The sequence below is a fragment of the Polistes fuscatus genome, unplaced genomic scaffold, assembly GCF_010416935.1.
Source record: "Polistes fuscatus isolate 324 unplaced genomic scaffold, CU_Pfus_HIC Scaffold2, whole genome shotgun sequence".
Lineage (NCBI taxonomy): Eukaryota > Metazoa > Arthropoda > Insecta > Hymenoptera > Vespidae > Polistes > Polistes fuscatus.
The window spans coordinates 2,996,344-3,019,304 of record NW_025113096.1 but is presented as its reverse complement, the minus strand read 5'-3'; the positions used below and the strand labels follow the sequence as shown (position 1 = coordinate 3,019,304).

The window sequence follows — 22,961 nt, the reverse complement described above, 5'->3', positions numbered from 1 at the left end:
AAAGAAAGAAAAAAAAAATCATTGGCGTTGTGTAGGCAGAGGATGAAGAATACGAGATTCTAGAAGAGGTGAGTGAAAAAGAGGGTTGGAAGAGAAGAGGAGTGGTAAAACGGATGCGAAAAGGTAGAAAGAGAGAGAGAGAGAGAGAGATGGTGGGAGGAAAAGAGAGAGAGAGGGGCGGGAGGGGGAGATAGAAAGGAAGGGACGTAGAGACAGAGAGGAGGACAAAGCGGCTGCTGCTGGTCCAGAGAGTGGGATGAAGAGAGAGATAGATACAGAGATAGAGATAGAGATAGAGTTTTGCGAGGGGTAGGGGGTGAGACCCCACAAAGGCAGTGGGGCTCTTTTGATTCGCGAGCTAATTGGAATGCCGCGGATGCCAACGACGATAGAGCAGGGGCTGGGATAACGTGTAGGGAGGGGAGAGAGGATAAAGAGCAAGAGGGGGTGCTCGAAGTCTCGGTGTAACGCAGGATACGATAGGCGGAGCTTACATCCCCCATACAAGCTGATTCTACATCGCGATATCGAGGGGCTCATCGGCTCCTCGACTTTTTTCTTCTTTCTATCGGTTTACTATAAGAATAATATTTTTCCCGGAAACCGATGCGCTCGTTCGTTCGTTCGCTCGTTCGTTCATTCGTTCATTCATTCGTTCATACGTTCATTCATTCGTTCATTCGGTAAAGGTTCGTTCCTTTTCCGATTATTTCTAAACTTCTTACGTGTGCTGTCATTTAGAAAAAAACTTGTGTTATTTGAAAATTATTTGTAGGAGGACGACGTGCTGTATTCCTATAGCAGATATTTAAATGTTATACGATCGAGAGAATGTTAAACAGTTACAATGATCGTTATTATATTTCACTGGTTCCCACAGCTAAGTAGTTAATTAAGTTAATTACATCAATGCGATTAAGGTGAAAGTAGTTACGATAATTATCATGATTTGTGATTCGTTTGAAACTGAACGGCGAGTAGGTTATTCTCATTTTCGATCGATTACTTTTTATTAGTACGATGTGGAACGATGATAGTCAACATCATCATGCGACACTTCCCACGCGACACAGGAACGTTTTCTTTGTAATCCTTTGACACGGGTCGAGGGCTAATTTATCACGGTGACAAAAGGGATAGGAGAGTAACGAGCGAATATCAGTTACCGTCACCACCCCATACGGCATGACTTTCCTATATCACTATCCAAGTGCATACGTATATGTGAAATCCTTCCAACGTAATTTTAAATTGATTAGGGTTTCCTTTTTTTTTTCTTTTCTTTTCTTTTCTTTTCCTTGTTCTTTCTATTTTTTAATCGAAGTTCCACGCGTGTTCGTATTTATTCTGAACGAATTTTGGAAAAAAAATCAATGTTAATTTATTATTCGACCTATTACGAGGACGTTTATTCTTTTGTTGGATTGCTGATTCCACTTAATTTGCTGATCCGTTAATTGATTTCTCTACGTTTTGAATGAAATTACAATTTTGACCCATCTCGTCCAACCGACCCCCCCTCTTCCCTCACCTGGCAATAAATATTATCCTCTTTCGACGGACGAATAATAATAAAGGTATCGAGTTTAATTGGACAAAGCGTAACCCTCCATTTTCAGAAAGGCAACGGAGTTTCATCGTGTTATTAATATTTTAAACAAAAGCTCGGCTCGATGCTTTTACCTTTGCTCTGCCGAACGAGCTTCGTTTGGTCGTAAATTTAAATCGTCGACGGGACAGGGGGAAACAGAGGTAAAAGGAATTAGTCGATGTTATGCCAAGTAGAATGAAGTGATAGATTAGCAAAAAATGAATTTTTTTGTCGAGAGATGGATGGTTAAGAGGAAAAGTGAGGTATAACGACGGTCCCATTTCGAATTTACAGATTCAAGAGTTTATTCTCTGCAACATGTACGCGCGTATGGATGTAAAGTACGTGTATAATTAAATGTAATGTCGTCACATATTTACAATGCATTTCCAATGCCAAAAGAAATACGTACACGTTACTGTCGTACGTTTATTTCTTTTCGTGATTTTTGTGGACATTAAAAGTACATATTTCGAGAAGTTAAACTCCTAGAGTCTCTTCTTAAACCTGTTATCACTATATGTACATCGTGCTAATAATTTTACGTCGTTCTTAGCGAAATTCTATATCACGTAACACTCATTATTAACACACACCTACACGTTTCGAAGACATTTACAAAAATATATATTACACAATCGGTCGGAGGGAAATCATTGGGATGCGCGAGTATCTCATGACTCTTAATAAGATTATTTTGAATTACATCTTTTTTTTATCTTTCTCAAAAGCGTCATATTTGATTTTTTTTCCTTTTCTTTTATTTTCTTTTCGTTTATACGTAATACGAGTTCATTCGGTTTTCTTATTCGACTTTTCACAAAAAAAGAATCACGTTAACACTGATACGAATAATTTGGTTTTTTATTTAAAAATTTAAAAAAAATTTTTTTTATCTTTTTTTTTTTTTCCCCCCGGATAATACACACTCGCCCAAAACATGAAACGTCTTTGCAAATTTCGGATCGACGTTTCATTCAAATTCCCCCTCGAACTTTGGACACAATCTTAATAAGTAGGCTGTTGTTGTTGAGCACCATAACGAGAGGACGATCTGGTTGGTCCACGCGTTGTTATTTGCGCAGAATGTCTCGTCCTATCGTGAACGGTGTTAGCAGAAGGGTCTTTCGAATATCTGTTGGTCATATAATCATTTGGAATTTCTTCGGTTATCGGAAAATCTTCCGATATTTCGGAAATCCCTTTCGAGCCCTTAGATCGTCGTGGTTTTAAAGTCGGCAAAATTGATCTTGTTGATCTGTAAGATCCTTCGATATCCTCGCAATCATGTTTGTTTATGTTGCAACGGCCGCATAGAATTTTTTCAACTGCATCGATATTGTCGCCTGATGCGTGAAAACAGTATAATAATAATAACAATGAAATAATATATTCGTTAATTTCACTTACGTTTTCTATTTAATATTCCATTTCTATTTCTATATATTTTGTTTTCGTTTGAAATTAACATATTTCGAATGGGATTTGTAAATTACCGAAAGATTCTTTCACGATATAATCAGGATACTCTTGAAATCTGCAAACGTTCTTCTTATTTTTGGTTGATAATCTGCTACCAGAAGGTGCACCACATCTTATACATTTTTTCGTATTTTTATTTTCCGAATGTAATAAATCTTCGACGTCCTTTTTAGGTTGAGATCGACGAATCGATTGATTCAAAGAAGGATTGGTATCGTAGCGATCGGACGAACTTCTAAATGGTGTCCAGTGTTGATGATGGTTCGTTCCCGACCTTCTAATAGAACTTTTTGGTGGTGTTGGTGGTCGTACGGGTTCCTCGTAGGTATAAAGTTCTGTTTCATCGCGATCATCGAGATCGTGGTAGTATCTGTTTGAATAATGAAACACACAAATTTTTGTAACATAATTATTATATTATTACTTTTAATAATATTTTTAATGCAATTTGACGAACCTTATTCTTGATGGATGACTGTCGTACGAGTTTTGTATGTGTTGTTGATAACGAAGCTTACGTGGGTCCAGTTGTTGTTGTTGTTTAATTATTCTCGATCTTTGTTGTTCTTGTGATATTCCATCTTTTTTAGGTCGTCTTTGCCATTTTGGTGATCTCAAAACAGTTGAATCGGATTCTTCATCGATTTCATCGTCAGCTTCGTGTTCCTCGTAATCCTTATCGACGGATTCAGCTGTTTCTTCTTGATCTTCCTCAACTGTAGATATGACAGTACATTGTTGATTTTAAACGAAACTTATTCTGAGATTGTTAAATTTATAATTGTCGAATATACGAATACCTTCATCAATTGCATCTTCCTCGGCGTTATCTTCAGTGAAGTTTCCCAACTCCTCGTCAGCGTATCTTACGTTTTCATCATCATCCTCCAAATCGTTTTTCTTATAAATAGATTTTCTCACGATCGCGACATTATTGTTTGTTGCGTAAAGTTTATTCCGAGGTGTTCTAGTATGATTGTGCGTAGTCCATCTATGTGGTTCTATATTTTGAAACGTTGTGTATTTTGTGTGCATTGGAGATTCATAATTGTTACGTTTAGTTTGTTTGTAAGAATTCATAGAGGGGTAATAACTTGTTATTTGTTCGGCCGTCGCATTGAGTTGTTTCCTAAAGACACAAAAGAGTCTTTCTAATAAAAATTCCTTACGAAACGGTATTCCTCGTATATTTTTGTTTGTTTAATATTAATTAAGAGATATATTACACTTATATAATATTGTAATTAATTAGAGTACTTAATTACGTTGGTAAATATTTGAATGCTTACCTATTACCTTTGTTTGATGGAACGGATGAATTATGTTTGTTAACATATTTCCAGTTCGCATTCGAAGAATCTCTGACATTTGTTGTTTGATATTTCGTAGACCACGAAGGCGTAGGTCCATTCGTGTATTTTTGTGTTTTGTTTTTCTCAGTTTGTTGCATGATAATGAAATATTATCGAAGTTAATTTTTTTTTTTTGGTTTCTTATCAATCGTTTTCTACGCCGAGAAATTTCGTTTTAAAAAATCGTCTTAAATGGAGGAGTTTCTTTTTTTTTCTTTTTCCTTATTTCACAATATTTCGACAATTGTATATCTAGTACGATTTCTCTGTTCAAAATTTCCTTTCAATTGGAATTAAATTGATCTTTTTCTATCGTAGTACTTGATAGGAAAAATTCGTTATTCCCGGTATATAACAATAACTTTCTCTAAAATCACAAAATGACTCGTCTTCGATTGGTTTCCTTCATGCTTTTCAAATGAATCGACAAAAATTCGATAAACGATGTTAAAATCGTATTAAGTGAGAGTAGATAAAAAAAAGGATAAACCAATTAAAAAGAACGCAATGTCTTTTTTCTTTTCTTCAAATGATCATCAGAAAAATAATTTGAATATTTTTTTAACTAAATATGTGACATTTGAAATCGTTGTAATCGTCGGATTGGTTTTTGAAAACACGGGTTATCAAATAAGAAAATGAAAAGAATACACGATTGCAAAATGAAGAGAAGGGAAACGACAAGAAGGGGGCGGTGTCTCGATCGTGATCTAAGAAGATGATCGAGATGTAAGCCTCTTCACCATTTATCTGTCTCGTTGCAGTCCTCGTGTTCCAAGGACGTGCTCAACGATCGCTGAAATTCTTGAACCCTCTGTGTTTGTTGTTCGTGGTGAAGCTTCCGCCACTTGATTCGACGATTTTGAAACCAGACCTTGACCTGCGCTTCGGTCAATCTCAATGCATGGGCCAAGTATAATCTTTCAGGACCGACCATGTATTGTTGACGAGCGAATTCGCCTTCGAGTCGTTCCAGTTGTTCGGCCGTGAAAATTGTTCTAACTCTCTTTGATTTTCCTCCGCCGGGTGAACGTAAGCTCGAACTTCCGTTCTTCGTTGAACTTTCTTGACCTGTAAAATATACGAAAAAAATGCTTTCTCCAAAACAATCTCATATAATATTCCTTTCATTCGAGTCAAGTATTATATTTTTTGTTACGGTCTTCGAATAATTATAATTAATTGTGTTGTATAAACTAATAGGTTAAGTCTCTTTCTCGTCTGTCAATTTATATACGATTTAAGATTCGTTAATGACAATTATTAATGTAATTCTCACTCTAGAAATTAATTCACAATGAAAATTTCCATATTACGACCTGTTTTGCACTAATTTAAAATCCGTTTTAGCGCGTAAGAGTTTCATAAAATTTGGAAATTGTTCTCACGAACGTAACTAAGTTTAAAGTCTGTCAAACACGATAACCGTTAGTGGTTATTGCATTGACAGATAGCTAACCATCGTTGTCAATCGTTGGCTTTTATTTTGAATCGTGCGTTGGTGTGAATATTTAAGCTTGTGATAAATAAATAAAATAAATGTGTCATGCATAACAATAGTTTAAATATTTACGGGAAGTACCCTGATGTTTTCTATATTGTTGCTGTTGTCCACGTTTTTCTCTTTGATTATTTCTCAAACCAAGAATTGCATCTATGGTGAAAGATTTGGCCTGTTGTTGTTGTTGCGCTTGAGAGTGTTCCATTTGCGTGATGGAATGCGAATGGGGAAGTTGCGTCGAGAGATTTTGTACGGACAAATCGGTGCCTAACAGATGGGAACGTCTCATACGTTCCAAAGCGATCGCTTCTAATTCCGGACTTCTTTGTTGCACCTGAATATTTCTGAATTCACCATGCTCTAAAATAGCAGGATTTTCCAAGAGTCCGGCATTACCACGTAGCCTCTCGAGTGTTAGATTACTTATATGATTGTCTCTAATCCGATCTAAGGACAAATTGAATTCCTTCATACGATCTAGTCCATAATTTTTCAACAAACCAAAATCCTTGATGTCTCTTTCAATACCAAAATTAAGATCCTTGTTGCATCTGTCCAAAGACGAGAGCGCCGGGTGTGCATTTTTCTGTCTTGTCTCACGTAAATTGAAAAGCAAATCTTTCGAGGTGGAATTTTTTGATCTACAAAGTGACGTTGCCATTTCTATAGAATCATCAGCAGGCTCGTTTGTTCTTTCCAATGAATAATTCAAGTTACTTAAGCCGTTCGTAGTGTAACCGAAATCTTTTGCTTTGTTCAAGGTCATCGATACACCTCCTCTTGTAATGTCGCTAGAAAATTCATCGAAACGCATCGACGTTCTACCCTCTAAGCCAATGTGAAAATCTTTCGGTTCGTTCGACGTGTCCTCTTTATTCTTATCCACTGACAAATTCAATTCTTTGACTCTTTCGTAATCTTGAAAAGCTCGTATTTGTGGCTCGGAATGATTGCTGTCGCTTCTACAATCGGATAAATCCTCTATCGTCAATCGACCCGTCGGATCGTTCGTCTCCATCGCTTTTAACCGATATTATTTATAATTTTCTTCTTTTTCTCGCAAATATTATTCTCTTCGAAATATTATATTATTATTATTATTATATTTATATTTTTAACTCAATTATATCTCTGATTACTTACAAATATGTCGTAGTAAAAGTCCATCGAGTATAAAGTTTATCACTCATTAAAATATATTTATTACATCACAATAACAACTATCAGTCCATTGTCTTTTCGGAAAGAGTCTTATCACCATACACACACACAATGTCGTTACCATTTGTTCATTTCACTCAAAATACGATCGTAAGAAAAATTAGTAAAAACTTGTTACATTTTACATATATATATATAAAAAAAAAAAACAGAAATCCTATGCAAATCGTAACCGTCGGGAAGAAACAACACGCGTCGATTGACGTTTACCCCTCGAACAAGTGTTCGTTACTGATAATCCCGTTTGTATCCTTTAGAAAGGATTGAGCTAGTTTTTCGAAGGACGAGAGCAAGGAAGAAAGTGGCAAAAGGTGTCGGAGCACGAATAGAATAACGAGAGAAGGACGAGGAAGACGAGGTTTGGTCTCGACGAGAGTCGATCCGCGCTGGCGCTTCGGAGCATCCGAGGATAATGATGTCAGCCACGAGAATCACCGCTATCACGGAAAGTGAGACAGAGACACAGATATAGAGATAGAGAAAGATAGATAGATAGATAGATATATAGATATATAGGTAGGTAGATATATATATATAGAGCGAGAGAGAGCGTGTGTATGTGTGTGTGTGTGTGTGTGTGTGTGTGTGTGTGTATAAAAGAGAGAGAGATAAAGATAGAAGGTAGGTGGTGGCAGAATTTTGTAGGATGGTGTTGTAGCAGGGTTGGCCAGTGGTGGCAGGAGCAAGGATATCTGGCTAATGATCCCGTACGTGATGAGAGGGGTATTCACCGATGTTGTCTGCTCTTCACCCTCTTCCAGGACCGTCTTTCACCTCCGCAACCCCCAAATGGACCGCAGGATATCCTCCCGATGTACGGTCAATATTTTTTCGTTCGAACCGAGGAAGGCCGAGGCGAACGTTACGTCTCGAGTCCTGGTTGGCCGAGTCCTGCCATCACCACTAGTCCCTGGGACACGCCTACTACTAAGCGAGTTGCGCTGCGTGCCGGGTAAGCGCTTTAGGGTATACCTAAAGGGGATGGTGGTAGCCTTGTTTGCGGGGAGTCTGTTACTTTTTTCCACCACCAGCCGTTACCCTTCTTGCCCTCCGCGTCGAGTTCTACGTTCCTTCCTCTTTCCTTCTCTAAATCTTCCTCTTTCTTCTTCTCTTACTTTACAAAGATAGTGGGAGTTAGATAGAGATAGATAGATACATAGGGATAGATAGATAGAGAGAGAGATAAAGAGAGCCATTAATAAGCTTTCGCTTAGAGACTAGGAGCTGTTCTTGGCCAAGGGGTGCTCGTACGTATACGAGAATGAACACGAGTAGATCCGAGCAAGGTCTTAGCCAACTGTGTAGCTAGCTACCTAGCTAGCTAGCTGGCTGGCTTGGCCACGGTTCAGACCGAGAGTGTCTTCGCTTCTCGACGATGTCATCTGTGTCTAAGACGTAGCGCTGCTAATTAGCTGTCTCCTCTAATTATGACGAGCTACTTTCCTTTTCCTCCCATAGCTTTTTCCTTTAACTCGATCCCTCCTCTTTCTGACGTCTCCGTTTTTCCATTGCTTTAGAATTCTTACAATTTCTCATTGTTATCTTTATTTCTTCAATGAAGTACAATATTTCATACGAAGTTTTTTTTCTTTTTATTCTGTCGTTTTTTACTTTTCCTTTTTGTTTTTTTTTTGTTTTTTGTTTTTTTCTTTTTGCGTCCTTTTTTTCTCGATCAATAAGAAAATACAAGAAAAATAAAGGAATACGAGTTTTTCCTAGATACGAGGATTCGATGTAATTTAATGGAGAGTGTAAACACAGTTCTAAGGTAATTCTCGCGTCTTCGCATCGAGTGGGGTTTGCTTAATTGCTTCCATCTGGGCCGAAACTTCATCCACAATCCCCTCATTAGATGTTGACGAGCGTGCGGGAATTTCAGAACCTCGGAAAACCTCTAAGGAGCTTAAGGGTGCTTAATTACGATGAGCTTTTAAGTCATGTCAAAGGTATGCTTAAGGCATGTTACATTGTGAAAAGTAACTTGTTCGTGACCGACATCATTGTTTAATTAGTATTTATATTCTAACCTTTCTTTTTTTCTAATATTTTACAAGTTTTAATTTTATCGATCATCTTCCTTTCACGTATCTTATAAATATAATTTATAATACTAGCTTATACGATGAGATCTCCAAAGAAATCCCTATAGGGTATTGTGAAAACTTGTGCACTTACCTTGTTGGCACTTCTATGAGAGTAAAATTAAGCTATAAATTCGAAATTTACTTGGAGAACCTTCTAAATATTTTACAAAACGAGGAACGAGCTCGTGTAATTACGTCATATATTTCGCAGCGTGCTAACTTTGTCGCAAACTTTGGCATTGTAGGATCTAACCTCGCGGAGTGTGATACCAAGGAGGGGGGATTTAGGAATATGCGAACTTATCGCAGGCATAACGTATAAAATATTGTATTCTCTCTAACTTGATCGCGGGAACGTTGTTTTTAATTAAAATTTCGAAACTTTAGTCGATTTTCATCAAATGAAGTTTTTTGATAACGAATAATCGTTTTGCATAATAAATCATCTTATTAAGTAATTAATTTACAGCGGTTGATAATTTGTTTATCAGTAAATAAGACGATTTCGTTTTATTGCAAGTTAAATACATTGAAGTCTTCGTTTGGAACAAACGAAGAATTAATGAAAACGGTAGAGAAGATTTTCAACGGTTGGTGCTAGGAAGAAAAAGAAGACGACCCTTTTACGTTCTTATTTCACAGTGTATTCAGAGAATACGGTAATTATTAGCTCAGGAGTAAGAAACCGCTCTCGTCTCGTCTCGTCTCTCGGAGAAAGTACAAAAGTTGAAACGATTTAGCAAAGACGGCGAACGTAACAGGCGACAAATGTTTAAATTAAACGGCCGGTCGAGCGCCACGGGTAGGGTTTGAAAAGAATTTCTATTGAAGCCGATACCCCACACCCTTCTTCATCGTTCTCGTCCAAATGACTTGCGAGCGACTCCACCCTTATTACGAGCCGAAATTTATCACGGAAATTTCGGAGAGTATTTTACCCGGATAATTGCTCCGCTTTATAAGAGCCATTCCCCTTTTCTGAACGAGCCAATATATAAGACGAAAGCGATCTCGGAAGATCTTTCCTAGCTTCTTGGAATTTCCTTTCGATTCTTCGGAGATCCTGCTAAATTCAGTTTGTAAAATTCTCCGAGGGATTATTCTTTTTTCGTCGTAATCGATATTTATTATTATTTTGTTTTTTTTTGTTTTTACCCAATAAAACTAATACAAGCGAAATATTAATTAATATTTCATATTATTCCGGAAAGAAAACTTTAGAATCTATTAACGAATTAATTGCAGATACGGCTCTTACTTTGATCATAAAAATATCAAAAAGTTATTTGAATTTCATTGAAATTTTCGTCTTATAACACTTAACTACACTTAGAGCCCAGTATCTAAGTCATTAATAAAGCAAGATTCGTCGAGTAAGGAGTCGTCAAGCGGTTGGCCATTGTTTCGAAATTTAATCCTAGCAAGAGCCACGGTCTATCCTAGCATTCGTGCTAACACCTACACACATAAATACATGCACACATACACACAAACGTTCCTTTATACGTATATATATGAGGAACGAAGGTGTTTCAAAGCAGTATCTGATTCCTAGACTCCTAGCGAGCTTCTATATAGTACCTTATCAGCTCTCTTCAACCCCTGAACACCCGAAACACTAGTTGGAGCAAGCAAGTAAGCAAGCAAGCAAGCAAGCAAACAAGGAAGGAAGGAAGGAAGCTATCCAGTTGCTGCCTCGAGCTTTCATTCCACATGCGATATTAAAGCGAGGGCAATTAGCCGCGAGGGGGTTGTTGTACGTAGGAGGGTGAACAGGGTTGCTGCTGCGACGGCCTCAGAGCTGGCTTTCCCAGTCGTGCACTTGGTGGGGTCGTCTCGGATATGATTGGCTGTCAGCAAAGTTAATCCCAGGACCGGCCACACCCCGACATGTCTCAATCCAACCCCTCCTTTACTTTCTCTGTCTTCATCTCTCTTTCTCTTTCTTTCTCTCTCTCTCTCTCTTTCTCTCTCTCTTTCTCTCTCGTACTTTACCATTTCGTAAATCCTACGTAGGAGCTTTACCTTCTCCGATCCATTCAAAACAGGGATGAAAATTCATGTGGCAAAGCTTCTTTTCGAGACACCGAATCCCTTTTAACATTGCTAGTTTGATATTAGAGGGAAATATTGTAATTATAAAAATGAATAAAATGAGTTGTCATATATTTCTATGATGTATAATATTATTTGTCTAATTATTAGGTCGTCCGATACGATGGATATTTTTTGAAGCGTTATAGTATAATTATTTTTTGTTCTATTTTCTTGTTCTTTTTGGAAATGTCATAAAAGTAATTTCCTCTCATGGTCAGTTTATTTTATTCAAAATATTTCTTTTTTTTTTTTGCCAATAGAATATTACACGTTATTCAACAAATTCGTTATTATATAGTTATATTTAACGAAGTGATTAATGATGCCGATGCAGGGAATGATTTATTAGCGTATGTTTATTTATTCTCACGTATCGTAGACCTAATTTTCGATGTCTGCATCATGGAGAAGAGGTGGTAATGATTTCGGTTAATGTAATCCATCTTGTCGAGTTGACGACGACGACGACGACGAAGACGACGAAGGGAAGGTAGAAATACCCTAATGGATTTAGGGAAATTATCGTATTTTCGAAGCTTTCCATGTTGGGCTATGTCAGACTCAATAACGTGCAGTTTAGACGAAATCCGCTTGAAGAAGATGAAAGGAAGTTTAAGACCTCCATCTAATAAGAGGTCCGTAATAAAAATTCCTAACAGAGTAAGAGAGGGAAGGGGATGGTGGTAGTGGTGATGGGGCGGGTGGTGGGGGTTGAGTCGAACGTAAAAGGGCGAGCGAAAGTATGGAAGAGTTTGTTCGGGGATAAACGATCGAAGGAGAGAGAAAATTAACTTTTCTCATACGAAAGATCAAAGCTTTATAATAATGTTTCGTCTTTCTTTTCTGTTTTTTTTTTTTTTTTTTTTTTATTTTCGTTTAATACTGTAGAAATAAATAGAGCAAAACGAACAATCGAACTCGTTTGATTTGATAATTTTTCTTTTTTTTCTTTTTTAAAGTGAACGATAACTTTAGAAAAAAGAAAAAAAGAATTAAATTTTGTTAAATATAATTTGTATACGGTTATTTATTGTTAATAAGGGTTCATAGTAAATCAACGCATATTTTTAACGTTATATGTATCATGATGACGTATTCAGTATATGTAATTAATTACCGTAGACTGACGTTCGCTGTTCATGTAAATACGCGTAATTACGGCACAAACAAGTGGACGTTTATTTCCTCGTTGAACAAGAAGCTATTCAAAGAGATGAGTTTTTCTACAGTCGTTTTGCGAATGGCTAGTCTAAAAGACGAGTTTTCTAACGCTTAGACGTGTCCCTTATAACGTATCAATCTCGTAATTAGATTCGTGTTAATAATACACGTGGGAATAGTTAGATAACATTCAATCGTGTTTTAAATAAATTTGTGAAAATATGGGATTGTGGAGATTATGGAGAACGATAAAGAAAGAGGCAGAGAATGTCGACGAAGAAAATTCTGATAAAGCATGCTTAAAATCTGGTCCCAAACTTTTACGTTTGGTGTCTTCTTTGGAGTAAGTACGGATATGAATTACCATTTTATTCAAATACTTATTTTATTTTCATTCTAATTGCATGCAGTTTGAATTTTGTTTGTCATTATACTTTCGTTTGTTAAATTATTGTAAATACTCGCAATTATAATTAACCAGTGTAATCAGGAAATAATATCTATGCTTCATTTGTGTGAAATTTATGTGGTATGTACAAATTATTTATTTGCAATCAAATTTATTTCGTATCAATCACAGTAATGTGTTCTTAAAATCATTATTTAGGTTCAATATTTATGATACACATTACGTTATTTTCTATCTAATATTCATTAATATAAATAATCTCGGATTATAAAGGAAGAAGTCATAAAAAAGTTTCATCTTTCTTTCTTATGTTAGATAATATAGGTATATATGTATATACGGCATATCTACATAATCAACAAAAATGATATGATCACGCAAGTGTCCATTTAAATTTCCCAAAGTTTCTATTTAAGTTGATTAAGTTCTTAGGAAAGGTCTTGTGCAAGTATTACGTTTAGTCGTTTGGTTTATCTGATTATGAATATTGTTGGTCTTCCATGAAATACGTCTAACCTTATGACTTACCTTGTTATCCATTTAATCAAGAAAATTAATATCTTAGATAAATTCTATTTAACGTATTACGTTGAAGTTCTTGTCTTAGAATCGTTAAATTTCGAAAGAAATTGATCCTGCAAGTTTGTTAATAGTTTAACAAAAAAAGTTTCATACGTCGATGCCAGAAGAAGAAGAAGAAGAAGAAGAAGTTTTGGAATTTCGTAACGTTTCAATTTCACGCTAGTGAATTCAGTCTTGGCGTAATTCCTCCAAGGATCCTTTCTAATATCACACACCGTGAAATTTTCTAATAGAAAAAATATTTTCAACGGAAATTTTTTTTTTATTTGTTCAGATATATGTACGCATTAAAATTAATATTAGATCCTGATTCCTCTTATGTCGTTTATTCATTCGATTAAATTAAAATTGTATGATTCAACTTGTTTCTATAATCAGTTAGGAAAGAATGAGAATTCACTGTCAGTTATCGAGATGATGTCATTGCACTAGTAAATTATCAATCTATTGTCGACGGATGTGTTGCGTGAATTGTTCTTTTTTTTTAAACGCGTTTCCTATTCCTATTTATATATTTCGCGTATTTATACAAAGATAAAAATATTATATTTATAATTATTTTATTGAAAATAAAAAAACATTTCTTTCTTTAACAAAGATACGCTGCTGGATTACATGAAATTATATTTTAAATAATGAGAAAAAATGTATATGAACGATTATGAATACATTTAAATACATTTAATTGTAAATATAATATGAAACAATGAAAGCAAATAAAATACAGCCAAGTAACTCTTTGAGTATTAAAATCGCCAGGAATTCCCGTGCGGACGGTTGTAGGAATATAAGCCAATTATCTTAAAGTTTTTCATTAATCATCGTAATGGTATAGTGTTAGTTTGTTCATGTGTCCCCTTTACTTGAGGAAAAGAAGACTACAGAAGAACAAATGATCTTGTTACAGACATCAGTGCCGTATATCAATAAAACCAATCATGCAAAAATGTGGAATTATTTCAAGAAAATAAAGAAGTAAAAAGAAATAAACAAAATATTGGATTTAATTTTTCAGTCATCCCATTTTAGGTACACTCAAGCTCCGCCACGCATTGGAACCCTGTAACATTTGATTATGACTGTAGTGGGAAATTTCTTTGATACTCAAAGGGTTAAAAGTCATGTGTATGTTTGATTCATAAAAGACTTCACGTATTACAAAAGAAACATCGTTAGAAATTCAGCCCGAGATCTTTGGTTTAGTGACGTTGAACGTGCCGTGCCGTCCGTAGCTTCCTATTCTTTGTTTAAATCGTTGCAATGCGTAGCATGCATCTCTATCAAATAAAACTGCCATAATCGACAATGAGGAACATAATCATTGCGTTTAAAATATCGCCTCTCCTCGTCTTTTATTTCTTCAATTACTTGTTGCCGTTCGTTGATTTCATCATTGATATTATACCGTTATGTCTTTTTTCAAATGAAACTTCTTTTTGAGAGGGTATCGAAAATTTGACAAGCCAAACGAAAAGTTAAAGGTTTTGAGGGGAACTCGTTATTTGAATGATGGAGAAGAAACGGGGAAATACGATCGGGCAAACGAAATAAATATTTAAGGTATGTTATATGTGTGTGTGTGTGTACAGATACCTGTAATCCTTGATGATTGAGTCCTTAAAAAAAAAAGTTAAAGTTTTTCTGTTGTTAAGCAAGCTTCGATCGAATATGGTTTGTGTCACTCTCGTTTTTTTTTCTTACAATTAGCGTTATCAATTTTCCTAAAATTTGACGCATATTTCAAGAAAATTCGATCCGTATTCTTATTCGATCGAAACTCGCTTGACAACGGACGAACTATTCTGGATCATTATTTGTTCTTTTAACATTTTTAAATCGTTTATGTATTTTGAATAATTTTCAATTTTCGAGTATAGTGTAAATCTGCGGAAAGAAAAACATTTTTGTGAAGCGGAAAGTGTTTTTAATTTTTTTATGTTTTAAATAGACTGTGTTATTGGATATATTATAGAGTCGAAAAAGAAAGAATACGGAATATGTGAGCGCATTTCGCGTGTGACAACGTGCTAATAAATCACTCAAACAGGCGCCAAAATGTTTAACTGATAATGCAAAGGGCAAGGAAGTTATCTCAGTAATGAGCGATATCATCACTTCAATTCAGTTGCGTGTGGGTTCCACGTGTTTTTATTTTTTTTTATTTTGTATGGTCGTGTGGCCATTCATATTCTTGCATGATTTCATAATAAATAATTAACAGAAGGAAAAAGTTAAAGATAAAGCATTTTTAAGTAAATAAGAATTAGAATCTTAATTTTCAATTGATATCAATTTATTATAAAAAAAAATGTTTACGATTTTTTATTTAAACGTAATATGAAATGAGACGATATTTTGTATAAATTCATTTAAGAAGTATAGACTAAACAATGAAGTTGGTAAAAAGATAAATAAACCTTAAACCAGGGATGGCCAATCTTTTGCAAACCATGTGCTATTTTTTTTTGAACATACAAGCTCAAATGCGTCATACAAGTCAATTACGTAACTAAATTAATCAATGTACGCCAGAAAATATAAAAATGGCTTTACAATTAGTTATCGTGCCTGTTTCAAAAAAATAAATAGATGCAAGGATGTAATATACAATTTGTAATCATCCAATGCGCCACGTTTGACCAATTCATTGTACAGCCCTGTTATAAACACAGTCCCTTCTCTCGGTGCATACATATACAATCAGTTTGTTAGCCTGTTAGCCTGTTCAGTCGTATACTTTCCATTCTATACATCGGACACTTCGTTCAGACAATATATATATATATATATATATACAATTTTAAATCTGTACAAACTATAAACAAATAATATCGAATCAAAAATATAAGTCGCAGATATAAAATATATTAAAAAAATAAAAAACATCTCTGTTAAGATCAATTGATCAAACATTTGAACCTGTATTTAGTATTATGATAATTACAATTAGATAAAAATTAATAATTTGTAAAAAAATGAATGAAATTTATCGTCGATCGTTTAAACGAAAATTTGTTAAATGAAACATTAAATTAGTGAATTATCGTGTTTCTGATAAACGTGTCAATATATTTCTGAGAGAATATTTTAATGAATAAAAATTTGTCGATCATGACCGACAACGAGCCTGAAGTAGATACAACAGACAATGTTTGTTTACGTAAGAAAGGAAAACAAAGAAGAAGAACAAGTCGTTCAACCACCTCTTCATCTAGTTCGAACTCATCGGCTTCGTTAATTTATGTGACTATGGAAGAAGTACTATCAGCGTCACAATGCGAGTTAATGATCAAGGATAATATTGCGGAGAGTACTCGAGTAAACAGAGTTTCTTTATGGTATTTAAAAATCAAAAGCGAGATATTGAAGAGTCTAAGGAATAAGGTTTATCCAATTATTGGGTGAGTCATGCATCAATATTCACTTTACGTATATCACACACAGAATCGATTATTATAAAATGAATTATACTTTACACGTAAGACTGAACTTTATTATTTTTGACACGATAACGAATGATAACTAAAACGGGGACGATCAAAAATTCAGGACATCGATTTGAACAAAAAATTCTTAATAATAATAAGAAGAAAAGATATATAGAAATAAAATGTAAAATTAAACAGTATGAAACAAACAAAAAAATAAGTTATCCGAGCGAGATTCGATCCAGCGATCTCGCAATTACGAACGCGTGTTAAACTTTTCCCTTCATTTTTTTTGGGAAACAGTTGAGTATTGAGTTTACGATTTGCACAGTGTATGATCCTAATGGACTGTTACAATTATGTTGAGTTTACAAAAAAAAAAATCGGTTTCCTGAGTATGCGACTATCTCTTCTTGTAAGCGATAATACTCTTATCGTGCTATTTTATATATATATGCAAAGACATTTACTGAATTATCTACAGTAAAAAAGGGGAGAGTTTAGAAAACTTCGGAAATGTTAGCATGCGGAAAAGCAGCCAGTCTTATTCGTATAGAAATATTCAGGTGCGAATGAGTCAGCCTGGTAAACGATAGTCTCCGATATAAGTTCAAGTTCTAGGACTAACTAAAGGTGAAAAAGAAGCCGTTCAACTTTCAACAATTTAAAAATAGTATTATTTATTCTTTCGTTCTTGGTTTTCTTTCAACTGACTTCATTTTTACCTATTAAACTATTTTATTTGCAATTTTTACGTCTTTTTATATAATAATATGAACTAAAAGGAAATTGTTTAGGGCTATTTCATAAGATAAACGTATTATATTTTTCGTTAAGATAGAGAGAGAGAGAGAGAGAGAGAGAGAGACCACGTTTACACGTGTGTGTCATTACATGCTATTGAACGGCACACGTGTAATGGACTTCCTGTGTCTATCGAACCTGAACACAGTAGGGTCCACGCTCCGTGATTTGACTTGTCCTTCTATCCGTTTTCCTGAAAACACCTGCACGCGATACGAAGTTTCTATGATTCATTTAATTATTTTTTATTATTTTTAAGATTGTTGGTATTTGTAAAATAATTGACCATCTTATCTATCTTATATAAATAAGTTTTATATTAATTTCATTGAAATTATGAACCATTATAATTTCATTTTTGTTCACATCTACAAAAAAAAAAGATATAATAGTTATATTTATAACATAAATTATATTAATGTAATTATACAATTTTAAAAAATCAACGTAATATATATATTTAACAAAATGGTTAATTAGGCGATGAAATAATAAAATGAAATTTCAATAAGATAATTATATATAAATTGTATGTAAATCACGAGAGTAACATCAACTGATTCTTTCATCAAACTTTCTTATCTTATACGTATTCGTATCTTAAAGAAGAAAATGTAAATATTTCTGTATAAATTTGATTATCTAAAAAATTCGCGGGAAATTAAACCACAGAAATGAAGTCATAGATGGGGAAATAATCAAAGATAAGTATATTCATATGCGTAGACACACACACTATGATTTATAATTTCGTAATGGTTTTTATCCATTCACGATAGTATGATATTTTTGCGTAAATTCCGGAAACCTTGCCACAATTATAGCCGAAAGATACGATGCCATAAATCGTATGAGCATCAGCCAATGGACCGCCGGAATCTCCGTAACATGAATCCTTGCCGCGTCTACCGTAACAGAGATGACGATCCCTTCTAACGAGTAATTTATACAATGGTACTGAGTTGACACAAGCTTTAAATGGAACGTAAGGAATGTTAACAGTCATCAGAGTAGGATGAGAGTTGCTCTGAAAAAAAAAAAAGAAAAAACAAAAAATTTTTTTCGATAATTAAAAGTATTTCATTAATTTCAAAATTTTTTTTCTTTTTTTTTCTTTTATTTTTGTTTATGTTCTTTTTTTTTCTATTTTTTTTTTTTTTCATTTACGTTCAATGATGTATATCCCCAGCCAGAAGCATAAAGTCTACGTGGTTTTTTATCGTCGTTCGGTAAATTAATCGGTCGAGTTGTCGAAGAGAATCGAAAGGGCGGTGACACTTTGAAAAGGGCGATATCGTGATAATAGATTTTCGTAGACCAGTATGGATAGGTTGTCTCATCGTAAGTATGAATATTTTTCACATTATGCAACGTTCCACCGTGATCGGTATAATTTGAGCCCGCACGTACGTGGTAATTATTTTGATCTAAAGAATTGCTGATAATACACATTTAATTAAATATCTGTGTATAATGCATTCTATAAAATATAAGATAAGATATAACGTTAATATTACAAACAATGAAGCGCAGTAATGACCCATTTTTTCGATAGTATACTTGCTCCGCATTGAAAATTGTTTAATTCGTCGTGCAGAGATACCTGAAAATTAATTTATATCAATTTTGGAAAAATACGAATATTTTCTTTATCAATTTAGATAAATATAATAATGACAAACCATAAATGGACGCGATTTGATGCTAATATAATGTCCTCCAATAATTCTGTGTTTAACATTATGCATTTCTCGTTCATTATGTACAACACGAGAATCTAAGAATAGAAACAAGATTTTTGTTATTGGAATATTTGTTAACATATTATAAGTTATATGTAACAGACATATGTATTTTGTGTACTCACATATTAAGCAAATAAAAACGACGGTCCAAAACATTTTTCTAAAATACCAGTTGAGAGGTAGAGCACTCGCTTATTATTTGTAATATTGGATGCGTCATCCTTCATAAATGTCATTGGAATTATATTTCATTAATTTATTTTTCTTTTTTATTTTTTATCATTAAACTTAAAATTTATAGACTCTATCGTAAATTATGAATTTATTAGAAGATATTATAATTTATTATTGATTTAAATGCGAGCTGTATAGATTGTTTAATCTTCAAATTTTATGCAACAGGATGAAATTAATAGCTTGCAATTAGAATATCTTTCGTTAGATAAACTAGATAAAAAATTGTTTTACAGTGTAAAGATTATCCCGAACCTTATATAACTCTAATTTCATAGATAAATGTTATATGAATTGTTAGATAAAGTTAATATTTCTTTGTTTCTATCATAAGATTTTATTTAGACATATTTTACATATATATGTTCATATAGAATAATTTTATATTTTATTTATACGTTATTTATAATTTAATCTTGATAATAATCATGTTTCATATACAAGCTCTCATATTTATTCTTCATTTTTGAACGTAAGAATCATTTCTCGAATTATTTCCATCTGATAAGACATTTCTTCATTTTGTGTTACATCGGATCTATTATATCGCGAATCGTCTTCGAAGATAAGGGATCTACGTTTACGTTTTTTTAACCATTCGTCTCTTATTTCGGATGAATTCGTATTCTCTTTATTAGTATTCCCGAGAGAAAACAAGGCAGAAACGAAACCGATAGTTTCCATGAACATAGTTGTTAGCAATAAATTATTCGCGAGATTAACCAGGATACTTTTCTCGTACGCCGTGCGGACGTTTAAACGATTAATCGAATGAATTAACTTTTCGAAAGATTTATCCGCAGCTTCCTTTAACTCTGTAACAATTGATGAATCAGATTATTTGCCACGATCGATTATTATTTTATAGATTTATTGTATTATAGTTTAAAAAAGTTATTCTCCTTCTTTTTTCTTTTTTTTTTCTTTTCAATTATTACCTTCTTTCGTCGTAGTCAAAACAGTTGTTTCTTCCTCTTCACTGGTATCTTCTTCGTTAGAATTAAAATCAGATAATTCGTAAGAAATATCTTCCGATTCAATAGAAAAGGGAGGCTGTGACGTAGTAGTCAAAATCGTCTCATTTTTCTTTTCCTCTTCGTAATCGCAGAATAAAAAAAGCTTGGACATCCAATCGGAAATGCAACTCAAAATTCTAAGATGACCGTGCCAATTTTCGTTCATAGCTATTTTGATTCCACTAACAATGATCTTTTCAAATTCAATCGTTGCACGATGAATCTTATCGATTGCATCCAACGTTTTTAAAAGTAAACCTCTTTTATATAATCCCAAAGATTTAGACACTTTCTCGTATCTAGAAACAGACGTGATATTAACTTTAAAATTCATTTAATTTAGTTAATTGAATGAATAATCAAACGGTTAATATGTGTAAGTGATTACTGTTCGCAAATTAAAACGATTAACTACACTTTTAAAATTTGTTTAAATTTAATTAGGCTTGAAACGACTAAATGACAAATATTCTTATGATAGTAATAGGAAATAATTTGATCTATTTTCGATACTATTTGTTTTGTGAAATTAATCGATTTTCGTTACACGTATATACATACTTTGCAGCTGCTATTTTATTATTGGAAGGAAATTTTGACAATCTGTTAACTTTCTTGACTCCATCTTGATAAATCGAAAGATAATAATATGTTTCATCGATGAGTTGTCTACCCCAAGGTATTTTAGAAAGAACATTGCCTAGATCATTTGCAACTCGATACAATGGTGATCTTTTTGTTAATCTTTGTCCTAGTATACTCTCGTAAATATATTTTATACGACGATTAGGATTTATAGATATTCTTTTATTTATTTTACACTTGACATTTGCATTTCCATCGTCATCGTACTCGGCGATGCAATTACTGAGACTTTGAATTCCACTTAACCAACGATTTTTCAAGAAATTCTTATAATTATCGATCTCGTGTTTCGAAATCATTGTAGGATTACGTTTCCGAATAAACAGACACTCGCGAAGATGCTCGAATTCCGCGATACAATGATGACTTAAGTGAGAAGAATTATCGGAATTAATATTACAAAAGAAAATGTGCAGTTGACCAAGTGGTGAATTTGGATCATTCAATAAACCGTTCTTTAATGCAACGTCTAAACGTGATCCAAGAATTTTCAGAGTATGTTTAGGTGAATTCTTTGCCAAATTCGCAAGAGCTTCACTGAGAATAGAGATCGTTCGACTTTTCCATATTTTCGATTTCGAACATTCGCATAATCGATCACCGAATTCCGATATGCCATCGATAGTTCCTAAAAATTGAGGATTTTCTCTTGCATACGACACCTGTTCACATATTTAAAAGAATCATAAACTAGATAACCAATCATTTTACATCAGAAAAAATTGCTGCTTATTAAAGTGAACTCACTTCGTTTTTTGGTAAAATAAGATTGTATCTACGTAGATAAGGATCAATGAAAGATAACACTTCTTTTGTGATCCCTCCTAAATCTTGCAGTAATAATGAACCTCGAAGTAAAACTTCGGAGAGCCAATCGTTTGATTTTATATTATTAATATCCAAATTTCTTTCGTATCGATTAACGGTTGACGTAGATCTAAAGGATTTAGCAAAATTCATTAAATTTCTTCGTACCAAGTGACTGATTTCGCTAATCGTTCGTTCAAGGCCATTTCTATCATTAGAAGTTCTTCGTAAAGTTATCGGCGTTGACATTGGTCCAACTAACTTTGTTAAAAAATTTTCAATAGCTCGTTCAGCCGGATCCATGTGTTTCGAGCTTATGAACGTATCTAATGAATTTTTCGTCCATGATTTCAAATCACGATCATTTTTTCTCGAAAAAATTGTCAACGTTAAACTCCCTACAAGTAAAATATACATCGATGGTGTTTAATTATATATTATTGTTAAATAGAAAAACTTGAATTACATTTAAATGATCTTACCGAGACATAAAAATAAAAGAATTCCCTTGGAACACATGTCTGCAAAACTGATCTCTTAAAAAATATTCTTTCATCTTTTATAGCTTTTCTACTCGGCGGATTTGAAAGATTTTCGATAAACACGTTTGAAATATTACAAATGAATGTCACTCTTTAAATTTTACTACTTCCTAATCATTGAAATTTCGAAGTTTTTCTTATCAGAACGATTATTTATTTATATTCTTTTTCTTTTTAATTATATAAGCCTTTTCTATAGATTTATATAGATATTATTAATAATAATAATAATAATATATAGGATTTTAATAGTAACAAAT

At 33.7% G+C, this 22,961-nt stretch overlaps 4 protein-coding genes across 5 annotated transcripts; all 4 read right to left on the bottom strand.

Annotated features, from left to right (window-relative positions):
- Positions 1-1,871: 1,871 nt before the first annotated feature.
- Positions 1,872-4,543, bottom strand: LOC122516661 (putative uncharacterized protein DDB_G0274535). The gene is made up of 5 exons (XM_043634641.1): positions 4,363-4,543; positions 3,874-4,202; positions 3,531-3,789; positions 3,088-3,443; positions 1,872-2,937 (listed from the first exon to the last, which is right to left on the bottom strand). The coding sequence occupies exons 1-5, from the start codon at positions 4,521-4,523 to the stop codon at positions 2,600-2,602; spliced, it is 1,443 nt and encodes a 480-aa protein (XP_043490576.1). The 5' UTR covers positions 4,524-4,543; the 3' UTR covers positions 1,872-2,599.
- Positions 4,544-5,164: 621 nt separating this feature from the next.
- Positions 5,165-7,600, bottom strand: LOC122516662. 2 transcript variants are annotated; one of them, XM_043634642.1, is made up of 3 exons: positions 7,070-7,600; positions 5,999-6,999; positions 5,165-5,496 (listed from the first exon to the last, which is right to left on the bottom strand). In XM_043634642.1, exons 2-3 carry the CDS (start codon positions 6,942-6,944, stop codon positions 5,165-5,167), a joined length of 1,278 nt encoding a protein of 425 aa, XP_043490577.1. In that variant the 5' UTR covers positions 6,945-6,999; positions 7,070-7,600. The 2 variants fall into 2 exon arrangements, with proteins under 2 accessions (XP_043490577.1, XP_043490578.1); XM_043634643.1 differs by having other exon boundaries at positions 6,008-6,999.
- Positions 7,601-18,454: 10,854 nt separating this feature from the next.
- Positions 18,455-19,613, bottom strand: LOC122517135 (trypsin 5G1-like). Its single transcript, XM_043635518.1, has 5 exons — positions 19,580-19,613; positions 19,395-19,489; positions 19,230-19,315; positions 18,880-19,150; positions 18,455-18,739 (listed from the first exon to the last, which is right to left on the bottom strand). Exons 1-5 carry the CDS (start codon positions 19,611-19,613, stop codon positions 18,455-18,457), a joined length of 771 nt encoding a protein of 256 aa, XP_043491453.1.
- A 531-nt stretch (positions 19,614-20,144) lies between these two features.
- Positions 20,145-22,729, bottom strand: LOC122516225. The gene is made up of 5 exons (XM_043633875.1): positions 22,642-22,729; positions 22,100-22,557; positions 21,269-22,014; positions 20,630-21,006; positions 20,145-20,506 (listed from the first exon to the last, which is right to left on the bottom strand). Exons 1-5 carry the CDS (start codon positions 22,676-22,678, stop codon positions 20,145-20,147), a joined length of 1,980 nt encoding a protein of 659 aa, XP_043489810.1. The 5' UTR covers positions 22,679-22,729.
- Between the last annotated feature and the right edge of the window lie 232 nt (positions 22,730-22,961).